General features: G+C 40.1%; 1 protein-coding gene across 5 annotated transcripts in view; it reads left to right on the top strand.

Moving 5' to 3' along the window:
- Positions 1 to 14,152, top strand: part of utrn (utrophin) — a 196,681-nt gene that overhangs the window by 157,259 nt on the left and 25,270 nt on the right. For all 5 annotated transcript variants that reach the window (XM_085383072.1, XM_085383073.1, XM_085383075.1 and 2 more), the window contains 3 exons: positions 4,137 to 4,303; positions 7,329 to 7,440; positions 10,976 to 11,112. In XM_085383072.1, the coding sequence (XP_085239198.1) occupies positions 4,137 to 4,303; positions 7,329 to 7,440; positions 10,976 to 11,112 (416 nt within the window). The remainder of the gene's footprint in view (positions 1 to 4,136; positions 4,304 to 7,328; positions 7,441 to 10,975; positions 11,113 to 14,152) is intronic.

Here is a 14,152-nt window from a genome sequence, read left to right as displayed (position 1 = left end):
TTGGCACAGCGTGGGGTTTAAAAGCCACAGAGTCCACAGTGTTTAGAGGAAATGCGTCTCAGCTTATTCCGATACTCCTGACACATACAGGATCTCTATAGGTTTTCGCTAAGGCAGCAGTTGTCCATGTCTCCTGAATGGCCTGGAGCATTCTTTGGGTGCCTTCTTAGCTTTGACAAATGTCCAGCTGGGATAACCACATTAACTCAGGGCCTTCTTGATATCATCTTCTCCTTCCATGGCTGCTTTATCAGTGGGGTGTGCTATATGACATTATTATTCAGTGCATCTTCCAAAGGCTGATTATCATCGAGCATCTGAGCTTTTTTCACCTTCTCCAGCCACCTAACACCAGATCCTGAGAAAAGTACTTGAGTGTTTGAGCTCTGCTAACCAACCACAAAGCCTCAAATGGCCTCCGGTGCTCTGCTGGCTGTCCTCTAGTGTTTTACTGCAGTCAGCTAACCATTTTTTGCGAGTTTACCTCTGGACATTACTGGCATTTAATGATGTCCTTATCCCCCCCAGAATCACTGTTTCATTTCTCTCACTCTTCCTCCCCCTGGCTCGTGCTTCGGTGGTCATAAATGGGAGCCAAACATTAAAATTAGGAAGCTATAAAATTCACTGATTTCCTGCCGCGCGCCTCCCAAAATAGCAGAGGGAGGCAGTTTTAAACTTTATCTCTCCCTCTGTTTTCTTCTCGAAATCTTGCAAAGAGGCAAACACCTTGCTGCCTCGCCTTGATGTCATAATAATACGCACATATCCACAAGGAGATATATACATGCATGAGTGCACACACTAGCTTATATGGACATAAATTGCTCACAAACTTGGTCGTGAATTGCTGTGCCAGCTGTAGTCCAGTTGCTCATTAATCATTCAATCATCCAGCCGGGTTGGCAAGTGGAAACCAGGCAGACATAAACTCTCACACTCTCTCTTTTATTTACACATGCATACACATGGACGAGCAAAGCCCCATGCCACCTGTGTGTCAGTCAGCCCCATCAGTGACAGGGCAGTCGCTTATTCCATTTCCTTTAATGGGGTCTGTGATAAATGAGTTGCGCCGCCATAAATATAGCCTCTTTCGCCATTCCTTTGTTACTCTCCTTCATTTATCCATCCGTCCATCTATCTAGTCATCCTTCGAGACACCCAGCAATTAATCTGTAAGTGCTATAATTCTGCCGTTAGATGGTAAGTAGGAGGGAGAGAAGGTGCAGATCAGACTAATGTATGGGAAAGGAGAGATGGAGAGGTGGTGCATGGGAAGATCAAATGAAAGAGTGGAGGAGCGTTAAAGACCATTTGAGAAGTCATAAAGGTGAGGAATTAATTGGATGTGTTCTCATTTATGAATCTGAATCTTAAAAGCTGCCTTCAATTAAAAAAACCCCAAAAAACCCAAACCTGCCTCAGAAACATTAAGTTACCAAACCCAAGGTTAATTTTTTTTAAAGTTAAACCTCACTTTAGTACTTTAAAGACAATGTCAGTGTAAAACCAGAGTTTCATAAAGAATACCAAAATATAGCTTTCTTTGATTACCTGCAGTTAATGATATATATGTTACATGGAGCATGTTATTATTTACAAGATTATAATTGAGTAAAAAGAGCCACCGATACAATGCATTTAAACTAGAGCTTCACCAATATCCAGTGTAGATATTTGCTGATTTACAGTATCGTCGTCTGCATTTATGACACAGTTAGGATAAATGGGAAAGGCTGAGAGTAAATGAGTACACCATGGCTTTTTGGGATAATTTGAAGGCAGTTTTGATTGATAAAATCAATGATGCCACATGTCAATATGTCCTGTCTTTGATCAGTGAGCTAAGTATTCAGCTGTTTTCCCTTTAAAGGTTATCAACCACATATTTAGATAATATTAAGGGGTTTTAAGGCCCGCAGACATATTTACAAGAGTCAGGAAGGATAGGGTTTTTCTCTGTCACCACACTCCTATAAACAGTGCAAATATTTCCCTTTTAGATTGGCATTTGAAGCAGAAAACGGGGATATTTGGCTTTTTGTTTGTTGAAATTTATCCTTTTTCTATCTGTTCCACAGATAATTTTAAATTAAGTGTTACTGTTCCACAATACCTTTATTTTGTTAGTTTAAACTTTGGGATGGTGAAGGAAAAAAAGCTTAGAAACCTGACTTTGATTTGAGTAGAAGTAAAAAAAAAATATATATTCTGTTCAGTAAAACAAAAGCTTTGAAAGAAGGTAAAGACATCCTGACACTGCTTACATTGAGAGTCCAGCCAGAACAGGATTTCTTTGGTTTAAATTTGAGCTGGAATTTATTTTCAGAAGTATATGTAAATGAAGTCGAGATGCCGTATCCGGTTGTTCAGTCTGACGTCACTAGCCGTGTCTGGGTCTAAACTCCGCTGCAGGTCCATATATCAAACTATCACTATGGCATTACTGAGAGTTGAAAAACTGTCTAAAGTCTTTCATCTTTAATAAAATGATCAGCGTTCTGCTCTACCAGGTGTAAGAATTGAGTTTAACATCCAGGCATCCATGAAAACGGAATTTATGACATTTAACGGAGTTAGAAGTTAGCAGGGAGTTAGCTCGCTAGCTTCTATCTAAATACAATATAGCATGTCCTGACTGCGGGGTTTTGGAAACAAATTAAAACGTACAGCTCTGTTATCACTTCCAGCATAAATGAAGACGGAAAACTAAACAGCAGTGACGTTTGTAGGGTTACTTAAGTTGGGCTAGCTGGTATATAATGATGTGCTAGGTGACCGCTAGCGACACAGCTATGTTAGCATAATATAAACAAGCTAACTTTTTTTCCACTCGATAAAAGTTACCGTGAGTGTTCTCGGTGGTCAGGAACAAATGTAATCGCATGGCAGGATGCTGTAAAAGGACCAAACTTCAGCCAGGAGAACAACTGAGATAATCCATCCACAATACGAGGTTAGTCATTCATATACTGCTGCATAGGCTGGGCTGTAGTTACATCCTAAGGTTTTAAAGACTGAGCTTAAATAAATGATTAGCGGTAATAAAAGCCGAGGGAGGTCAACAGGGATCACTGACTGTTTTAGGAGCTTTTTGAGATCAAATAGAAGAAAATACATAACATTAAACATGTTAACAACACAAAAGCCATATTAAACGCAGACTACTTTAGACCCGGAAGTAGGATTCGTCGCGTCATCACTGAACAACCGGATAGTCCTGCACACCATAAGCCTTGAAAAGGGATCAGGAGGAAACACACAAAGACATTTACTAATGTTATTCCTTTTGATTGTTTGCTCTTCTTGTTGCAAATGCATTCTGCCCTTTGCTGCCCTTTTGTGTGTCAGGCATGATGGAAAGGTTGCCTTTGATTTGTTTTGCAGTAATAGCAGCCATGTCAAAGCTTTGCTTCATGTGTTGACTTTTCCATTGGGTTCATTATTTTCTGCAGATGAGCAAAGATCCAGCTGAAAAACATGTTGTGAACATTCCTGTGTTGGATTACGGCACTTGTTGGAATCATTTAAAACATTTGATTAAGTTCTTTTAAGCTAATAAAGAACTTAAGTTATTGAAACAGGAGATAAGCAGACTGTTTACTCTGCAGTTTTCATGCATAGCACTGTACACGTTACACCCCCAAAAGTATAAAGCAGCACTTATGAGTAGGAGTTTAAGAGCATTTTTCAAAGGTATCTGCACAGAGCAACAATGCTGTTATCTAACAGTGCAACTATGGGGTATGTAGGGCAGAGAGGGTGTTAAAATCAATCATTGTTTACTGTAAGATATTTCAACCAATAAACACGAATAAAGAGCTCATAAAAGTTATTTAGTCTTGGTTCACAATTCAAGGCCTTAACGAGCCGCAGGGACTCATCACTTTAATATGTACGGTCATCTTAAATTTGTCTGCGTCTTTATTGCGTGTTTGGTAACAAGTCAGAAGTTATTGCCTGTTAGTTATTTCTGGTCTGCGTGTTTTTCTCCCATGCTGCAGAGAGTGCCTTTTATATTTTATCAGCTCTCATTGCTGAACCTTTATTGAACTGTAAATCATATGATTGATAAACCTTTGATTTAAAAGCCTAATTCTTAATCCTGCCCCCTTGTTTTTTTAAATGTCCAGGTAAACAATAAGGTAGAGCTAAAGCCCAGAGAGTTCATTGACTGGATGCGTCTGGAGCCTCAGTCCATGGTTTGGCTTCCTGTCCTGCACAGAGTGGCTGCTGCAGAAACGGCGAAACATCAGGCCAAGTGTAACATCTGCAAGGAGTGTCCTATTGTTGGCTTCAGGTAAATACACATATTCCTATTTAGCATTCAGGTCGGCATTTGCATAACATGCCAAATAAATAAAGGTGATAAAGTCTGCAACTTGTAACAGGCTCCACACACACACAGCAAATCTAGAAGTGTTCTGCATTGTTTTCTCCTGGTTGAGCATAAAGGGCAGGTCTACTCTGGAGGGCAGGCATTTATCTAAATGTCAGCAGCTGATACACCACTGACTAAATACCATCCGGAGGTTTGCAGTGGAGCTTGCACAAGTACTCACAAACAAAATGACATCCTCATACACACAAACAGGTAGCACACAAACAGGTAGCTCACCACCAGATTCTCAAAAATTTTAAACAGCTGATCACCCAGCTAACAACTGGCAGTGATCCTGTGCAGTACTGACACACACAAACACGTGCTGTAAATATTGCCTGTCTTTTATTTGGCTACTGCTCTTACTGAGTAATCACAGGTAGCGAAAGATCAACAGGTTTATTTATTTCAAAACAAAATTCAGGTTTTCCACTGGCCAGCATGATGGAAATGCTTTTTGTGTGGCCGGAGATGGTAATAACCCCACCTTTCTAAGTAAGGTTAGGTGGCAGGATTGCCTCCTTCGGATACCTTGCTTTGCCAGCAGAAAGAGAAATACGCTCAGGCATTTGATGAAGCACACATCTCCCAAGTTGTGTCATTGATCGATGAGAGAGCGCGATAGTGGGAAGGAAAGGCAGGGAGCAGGAATGAAAGGGGAGGAAAAATGCATAGCAGGCATTTTGTGTGGTCTTGAGACATGGCACCAACTGGGTTTCAAGTACTTTTCATGTTCTTCAGAATATCAGTAGGTTTAAAATTAGCCTCGGATGAGGAGGGTCGACATATACGTTTGATTTGACTGGGTGTATGTTAACTCAATTCTGCAAATTAGTGAGATAGGTTATATGCCACTGAGTCGTATTTGCACTCTTGGTACTTTGCATGTATTTTTTTTTTCTTGCACTGTTGATTCTGACAGCAGTCATCACACTTTGTTACAGCAAAATCCTTGGGAGCCCAAAGGCTTTACATATTTTGTGGGGCTAAAAATTCAAAATGTAATAATAAGAATCGGAATGAATCGTAAACTAATTAGTTTATAGATGGATGGTTTGATTAAATTAATATATTTGTGGTTAAGTGGAAAATAGTTATTCACATTGGTTTTCTAAGTACTTTTCTTTTTCCCCAAAAAGAAGATAACAACTTGATAACAACCTTAATACCAAAGGTATTAACAGAACACCCCCCCCCCCCCCAAAGAAAGAAAACAACAACAAAAAAACGGCAATTAACTTAGATAAACCTGTGAAAATTACAGATTTATTCCTGTCTACAAACACAGAAATTTACATTAATTACCTGCATACAGAGACCAGGCGGAACTTCATGGATTAAAGCCGAAATTCCACAATTAGTGACAAAGTTGCTGCAGGACAGCAGTTTATCTGCAAGCGACAGAGTTGTGCTCTGTTTGTAATGTGTGTTTATAATTTAGATGTCAGTTACTTGGGAACCTTTGCCACGCTGTCTTTGAGTGATTAGCCACTGAGCTGGACTGAGTTTGGAGACAATTTGTCTCCCACTAGGGTGACCTGTGCAATATCCTTCAATCCAAAGTGCAAAACCCCCAACATCTGTCCGACCAGCCAGTCACTGCAACTACTTGGAATAAGTCGGCAGTTGCAAAAACCTAAATGCAGTCTTTTTTTCCCCCCTAATTTGAAGGAGGTTACCGTCCTACTTTAACCTCCTAAGACCCGAACTCTTCCACGGCATGCATTTTTAATTTCTCTTTGATATTTGGGCATATTGGGGCCCGATGAATGTAAAAACAAAGAATTACCAGATTATTTTAGTTTTTATGAAAAATAAGAGCCACATATGAGGATATTTGTTTAAAATTCTGATAGAACAGTAGCAGTATAATGTCCTCGTAAGTGGATATCAGGCCCAAAATTGAGTATTTTGGTCTAAATAACCCAAAATGTGATGTCCACATATGTGGACGCCAGGTCCTAGGAGGTTAATGTTTTGAGACTGAGCCATTAATCGGCCATTCAAGGAACATTTACAACCAAGAGCATGGGCTTAAAATTACCAGTACGTAACTGAAGAGGCAATAATGCTAAACGCTAATCAGTTATCACCAAGGCTGCTGTTGCTGTTGGGTTTTTGTGGGGGGGGGGGGGGTTTCCCACCGCTTGAGTTGATCCTACATTGATCAATAGCAAAAAGGAGATCACCAAACAATACAAGTTTGCTGGTTACCCAAAGTTGGCGAATTAAATGAGGGCCATCTCAACACCTTCTAAGTGAAGGTGACTCAAACCCCACCCCCATCCCCTTAACAGTAATATGCTATGTGTCAGTACATAATGGCAAATTTGACTTGGAGGTGTCATGCGCACTGTTGCATCCTTTGATATATAGCTCTCTTTCGTAGCTCATCAGTCAGCTAACCTTGGGAGAGCTGGAAAGGAGAGAAAGATAAAAGACTTAAGCTATTATGTCTGAATGGCTCCTGTCTCAATTTAGCTGTTAAATGGCCTTCTGGCTACAGCTGCTGCTGAGGACAACATCCCAACAGTTGTTGTCACATTGTTGTGCTTTGGTGAAAATCCAACTGTCTGTCGCTCTGTCAGCACATTTTGTGTGTGTGTGTGTGTGTGTGTGTGTGTGTGTGTGTGTGTGTATGTGCACGTGAATGTACTTTTGTGTGCACATAAACATATTCATGCAGCAAAGGTTGATGGAGTGACTCTGGAAAACAGCAGCTCTCCAGGTGACTCCGGAGTAGCCTGGAGAGGAGTCGTGTTGTAGTGGTGTATATGTGCCCACACACCCAGAAACATATCCTGAAGACATGAAAGTGACACACACACACACACACACACACACACACACACACACACACACACACACACACACACACACACACACACACACCGTCCCATCTCAACTTATCTCACTTTTCACCTCGCCCTCTCTCTGTCTCTAGGTATCGCAGTCTGAAGCATTTCAACTACGACGTGTGTCAGAGCTGCTTCTTTTCTGGGCGCACCGCCAAGGGTCACAAGCTTAACTACCCAATGGTGGAGTACTGCACACCGGTAAGAAAGTAACACACACACAGACGTTGCTCACTAACTCATCTCATATCTCTTTTCCACATGCTCACACATTCCACTCATCCATTTAATGAAAGCACACGAATTCGGGGTTCAGACAGACTTCAGGCTTTGGTTACCTCCTAACCCATCTTTCATTAAAACCGTTCCGTGCCTGATGTCATAAATCACTGACTCACACTCTTCCCACTCCTTGAATATTCATGTCCTTTTTTTAATACCCGTTAAGGGAAATCCGAAGTATTACAGCAGCACATTCATACATATTTTCATTTCCAATTTCTTTGCACTTAATGCATGCTGTTATTTTAATCTTCTAGTCATGTCTTACTCTCTGGTTTTCTTTGTCTGGGTTCAACCAGAGTTATTTATTAAACGTGCATTGTTTGAAAGTCATTTGCATTCATCTGCAGCTAAAGTAGACTGCACTCTTCTGGGAGGAAATTTTTTTGAACTTTGCTGGGAGTTTCTCTCTGACGTTCACAGCAGCCTCAGTGAGAAATTGTGATAGATCAAGCTGTAGACTCAGGATAGGTTCACTTCTAAAGTATTGGGTAGGGTTTAGGGCAGGAGGAGTCTAGAGTTAAAAAGTATGAAAATGCATCAGTTCCTAAATCTTTATATGATACCGCATATACATGAGGAGAATGGTAACGTAGCATGATTAATGGAAGTTACTGGTAAGTATTTAGTGTATGAATTTTCTAATGAAACTGACAGACAGCATTTAATGTGCATAATACCTTGGCAGTCACCCAACGTGCTGAAGGTGGTTGGCATTTTACAGAGAAATCAGAAACTGCGTGTATCAGAGGGCACAACAAGAGGCAAACGTATCGGATGTAACGTAGATTTGAAACAGCCCGAATCAAAACACAAACAGACTTGTTCACATCACGTTATACTGACGACACATTTAGTGAATCTGAAGCATCTAGGCTTTAACTAACCTCTTTTTTTTCCCTTTAAACTAGGTTCTGTCAACTGCAGAATTTCTTGTCGCCTCACATGCTGTTAAATTCCTTTGTCTTGTTTCTCAATCAGCCCTCCCGAAACACCCCTGGCTTAATTCCGAACGTACAAATGGTAAAATACTCAAGGTTATATTTTTATCCTTCCAAGCCAAAAATATTTCACTTCACAGCTAGAGATGAATATTGGAAAAACGGGAGCTTGGCAAAATTGAACGTTGCTCTTCTCCTCAATTAGGATCTAACACTTGTGGGCTGACTCTTTTCAGTATTGCTTAACGTCATACTTTGAGTGACTCGAGTTTCTCTCGACATTTCTCATTTCTGTCTTTTAATTTGCTTTTTCAATTTCCTAAATGGGATAGATATTGACTTTGGAGGAGTAGCTGTAGGGAGCAGTGATCACTCTTCCCTGAGTTAAAATGCCCAGCAGCTGCCTGACAGACTTGACTTTGAAAAAACATTATTTTATTTTATTTTTTTACTTTCAGCTGTGCTGCAGCAACAAACACTTAATCTGTTGGTTAATTATTAGTACTCAGCTACCGGGTAATCACTCAAGAGGTTACTGATTCCCTTCACTGAAAATAAAAATGGGGGGGGGGGGGAAGGCTTTTTCCCTTTTCACTTTTCTTATTTTTTCTTAACATCAAAGGAGATTTTATTGAGGTCTTTCTCGGCCATTTGCACACATGTAAATGAAATGCAAATCAAATACAGCAAAGATAATTGAAACTCTGACTAAGATTGATCTGTGGATATCCACCTCTACCTCTGTTGGAGCCAAAGCGAAGGGAGGTACTTCACGGGTTGCCCAACAACCCATGCAGTGGAACAAGACAGACTTAGATATGATTGTGAACTCAAGGGGGCCACGCTCATGCAAGAGATATGATGGCAGATCTTGCCAGAGGGACAGTAATCAGTGTTGCAGAGATCTCTTTTCATGACAGCAGCCTGAAAAGTGCAATAACAAAACAAAAAACAAAGATTAAATGAATATTTTAAGTTGTCAGCCAGAGTATTCAGATTCGTGTCTGCTATAACAGCTGCAACTTTCAGTTTGCGTGCATGTGTCTGAAAGGATGTGACAGCAGCATAGTATCCACAGGTTTTTCAGCAAGGGAAATGTGTGAGGAGAAAGAAAGAAAGAGTGGATGGGGCTAAGTACAAGAACAACACAACATGGTGAAGCTGTGTTTTGCTCAAACACTGACGTAAAGCTTACAGCCAGATCAATAAAAGATCACGAAGAGAAACTTTGAAAGTTTTGACTCAAATCCCCGTGTAAAGCCCCAAAACTCAACTCCAGGTTCATAAACGCTACATATCCATCTCCACAGAGCTTTATTGAACCTCAGCACAGTGAGGACTGAGAGGAAATCACCCAGATCTTGCTGTTTCAACCTGAGAGATATAGATCTCTGACAAAATAATAAGTTGTGGATCACCTTATTGTCTCATTTTAAATCTCACAGTTCAGCGTAGCTTTATCTGCACCTGTGTAGTAAAAGTCAGACTTTTTTTAATTGTTTTTTTCTTTATTTCCCTCAAAAAAAACAAACACAAAAAACCATCAGCATGATATGTAATTATACTTGTGTGTCTCCCCATGCTCGAACCAAATTGTGTTTCAGTTTTATGCTTTTGAAAATATTAAGTCCATATTGAATAATAAACGCATTTTGCAGAGAGTTACAGATTTATAGCGGCTTTGGTGAGACTCACTGCGGTCATTTAATAAGATTGTTTTCTCATCTTTGTCATACTGTTTATTTTATGGCCACAATATTGTATTTTTTTTATTAGCTTATGATTTTTATGGGAGTGCTGTCTTCATATTTCTCATTGTCTTTGTCAGGGATATTAAACAACTTTGGGGCGTGATGTATTGATTACCGTAATTTCAAAGTTTTGAACTGTCCTAAGAGAATATTGTGTTTCAGTTTGACTGCGATTGCCTGTCTGGTCATGTTATTGAAACGTCTTGACTCGTTTCCAACTGGGGTCTTATATCCCCCCCCCCAATGTAATAGAGGCAGTAGAATAAAAAATGCATGTCTCTCAATCCTCACAGGAAGGAGCTTACACACATGCACAAATTTTTCTCCAGCTTTAGTATAACTCTTCTGTAATTGCTGTTGGTTTGCTCAGGCTACCATCCTAAATTGTGTGGATTAGTCAATAAGCCGAGTGAACTCAATAGAGTCTGTTCATTTATGCATATCTGTCAACTGTAGGAGCTGTGTATTTGCCTGCCTGCGTGTGTGTGTGCGCGCGCGCGTGCCCCTGTGTGTGTGTTTAGCAGTGGTTGTCTGCATCTTTTGGAAGGGATTTTCTCTCCCTGTGGTCAAACCCGTTTGGTAATTTACTGGTTGCTTGCGTGGCGGAAAGCGCACCTCTGCTAAGTATCTAATTAGCAAACACATTCTCTTACACGCAAATGCTTATGTGTGCAGAAGAGACTGTAGAAATCTTTGAACTCATTGCACACTACAATAAATAATAAGCGACCCCCTGCCCATCTATGTTTTTTCCTCTTACAGACGACATCAGGTGAGGACATGCGTGATTTCACCAAAGTGCTGAAGAACAAATTCCGATCTAAGAAGTACTTCGCCAAACATCCACGGCTAGGTTACCTACCAGTACAGACGGTTTTAGAGGGCGACAACATGGAAACGTAAGTAACCCATAAGGTTTTTTATACGTGCTTTTGGATCACAAAAACTTTTCCATAGTTGCTATAACCCTTAAAGGATGTTTTGTGTGTCCACACTGTTGTTAAGGACTATTAAGCAGCAAGTTAACCCTCCACGCGCGATGCAATATCCTCACGCTGGCATTTCTATTTGTGCTACCATTAAGGTGTAGGAAGGCATAAGAAGACACACTGACAATTCCACCACATAAGCACTGATATAGTCTCAAGTTTTCAAACTGTTGCAACATGTCCCAGTGTATATCTGTATATCTCTGAGCTTCAGTGCTGGAGTAACATTAAAATGGTGATAAAACCTGATACCGACTGTACCCTCAACTCAGCTGCAGCAGCTTGATTTTTGTAATCTGGTGCATGACTAGCCAAAGTGTCCCAAATATGGTGGCACGCATAGAGTTTGACGGCACATCATGTAGTAGACGCCGCAAGCATAAAAACACCATTAAAGTTCTTAGAGTCTTGTTTTGAGGGCATTGAGCCCCCCAGCATTTCTTTATATTTTGCTTTCAAGGAGACAGACTTTCTTTCACTTTCATTATAGTGGTCTTGAGTATCAGTTCTCCAGGGTTCTGAAGCTCTTTGAAAGTTTTTCTTTGACACTGGCTGCCTTTTGCTTATTTCACTCATTTTCAGTCCAGTCCTGCAACCTGGCCATTTTCAATGTTTTGGTTTTTCTGTTTGATTTAGGTGCCTTTTTAATGCTTGAATGATTCATATGTCAGTGCTGAGTGGCTTAACAAACAAAGGATGAAACACTGAGGCGCCTACACACAACTTAGAATTTAAAATTGGTACTTTTCTATCTTTAAGCACTTTTTCACTTGCAGCCTGTCATGAAAACATATAATTTGTTCCCATTTCTTTAGTTCGTTTTATGAAAAATGGCAAAGATAACAGAGTTTGACAGGAATAAAATAGTATTTTTGCACCAACAAAGTGATTCCCAAAGAGCTATCGGCATAGTGTGAACTGTGTCTGTGGAAAAAAATAAATAAATTAAGGACACCGGACAAGTGGGAGACAAAAGCAGGGCTGAAAAGCAATCTTCAAAAGATGAACAGTCACTGAAAGTCATGTCCTTAAGAAATATGAAAAAATCCAGCAAAGACTTAACTCAAAGCTCAAACATGCATTTAGTCTTTCACTCCATTCATCTAAATTTGGGATTATTTGCTCAGATAGTCAACAACATGTTCAAAGGAGGACAGGGGACAGCTACAGCAGCAGTGCGTGTCTGCAGTTATCTGCATCTTATCAAAATTGATAGAATTATGAATTCACAAAGATGTGCAAAAGACAGCCAACCTCCACAGAGCTTTGGACTATCCTTCAGTAAGGGACAGAACTGTGGTGTTCGCTGCATAAGCAACAGTTAGCACTAACACTCTTTTTCTTAATTCTTAGAAATGGACCAATTGAATTCAAGCGGGTGCACTGTGGATCCTTTGTCTGCAGCACTGGCCCAGTGATTATGTCTAATTTATGTCCCTTCTGCTACCAGCCTTAAATCCTACTGAAAAGAGCCATTTAATTAGGCCCATATTATGTAGATACCCTACGTCATACCTTCCAGGAGGCTGTCTGAGTTACTGCCCCTTCAAACAAGAGACTCACAATAAAATAAAACGTCCCCCCGTTGTTTCCTTTGTTTTTCTTTGTTAGTATTTTTTTAATGTGCCATCACTCACTCACTCCTAATGCAACATTCATTTCCGTTGAACCATGTAGTTTTTTGCATCTTTTAAAGCAAAACAACTCTCGGCGCTGTTCACGTATGCACACACAATGAGTCACTTGTTCTCTCTCAATAAATTTTTCCCCGACTCGTGCGCAGTCACCGTTCAGATGGATTGCCGTACCGCTTTCATCCCTCCCATCCTTGCCTGTCCTCCTCACCTCCCACCTCGCTCCATTTTCACTTCTCTTCCTCTCTGACAAATGACTCCTGCAGAGCTTCTGGTTTGATAAATGTCTCTAAAAGGTAGTGAAATTACAGCGAAATGCAGGGAACTTTTCAAAATATGGCAGAAGCGAATGGAGACTTAAAGAAATTTAGGGCTATTTCATGCTCATCATTTTGTCTCTCTTACAGCATTAGGTCTCATCTGTGATCAGCGGGCCATCCACGTATCGCCACAGGCAAAGAAAGCAGCTTTTGAACCGCCTGTAAGATCTGGCCCAAACATAGCCAGTGTTAAGAAATGCTCCTGTTCATTTTAGCTCTGTATTGTCACAGTCTGGTGGCTTCTGCCATCTCTGCGTCATAAAAATGAATACCGTGACCTAAATTGAAATGGATTTTTCTGTAATTGGAACAAGGTCTGGGTTCCTGCTTTATAAGAGCTTTAATACAGATTAGGTAAACACCAGAACAATTGCAGTCATGTTTGTTGCAGTAAGATAATGCTTGTTTACAATTTTAAAATATACAGTTTTTAATTTCCAATTTGTTTTGTTTTGCAAAATTAGATTGTCTGCTGAATAATCGCCCTCACTAATGCACTCGCTCTCTCGCGTTCCCTCTTCTCCACTCGTGTAACATTGTTTCTTTTTTGTTTTTTTGTTTAATTCCACCCACTCTCTCCACCTTGAGAGTGAGCAAAACACCACCTACTCTCACCTCCCACTTATATCTTTGCTTCATTTCACAGCAGATAGGATTTTTGATTCGTCGCAGCTATATTTGATAATGTGAAAGAACCATTCAAATGGTATTCCACTCAGTGTTAGGTTTTTTTGCTTTTCACCCAACCTTACTAGATGGAGCAGATGAGTCTCTGTTGTATTAGGTCTCGCAGGAAGGTTAATGGTTTTGAATGTGGATTTGAAAGCTTGTGGGAGAATTTTCTTATATAACTAAAAGTTTTAATGGAATGATTTGACAAGGATAAATCAATAGCAGACTTTTAAAAGGAAAAGTTTTCTATTGTCATATGGCAGTAAAATAGTTTTTATATTAATTACATTAAGAAAAAAACTGTTTTATTATATATATGTTTGC

The sequence above is a fragment of the Rhamphochromis longiceps genome, linkage group LG15, assembly GCF_057381845.1.
Source record: "Rhamphochromis longiceps isolate RC_006_pf linkage group LG15, R_longiceps_female_GT1.1, whole genome shotgun sequence".
NCBI classification, from domain to species: Eukaryota; Metazoa; Chordata; class Actinopteri; order Cichliformes; family Cichlidae; genus Rhamphochromis; species Rhamphochromis longiceps.
The sequence above is the reverse complement of the archived record's forward strand: the minus strand, read 5'-3'. Positions and strand labels throughout refer to the sequence as shown.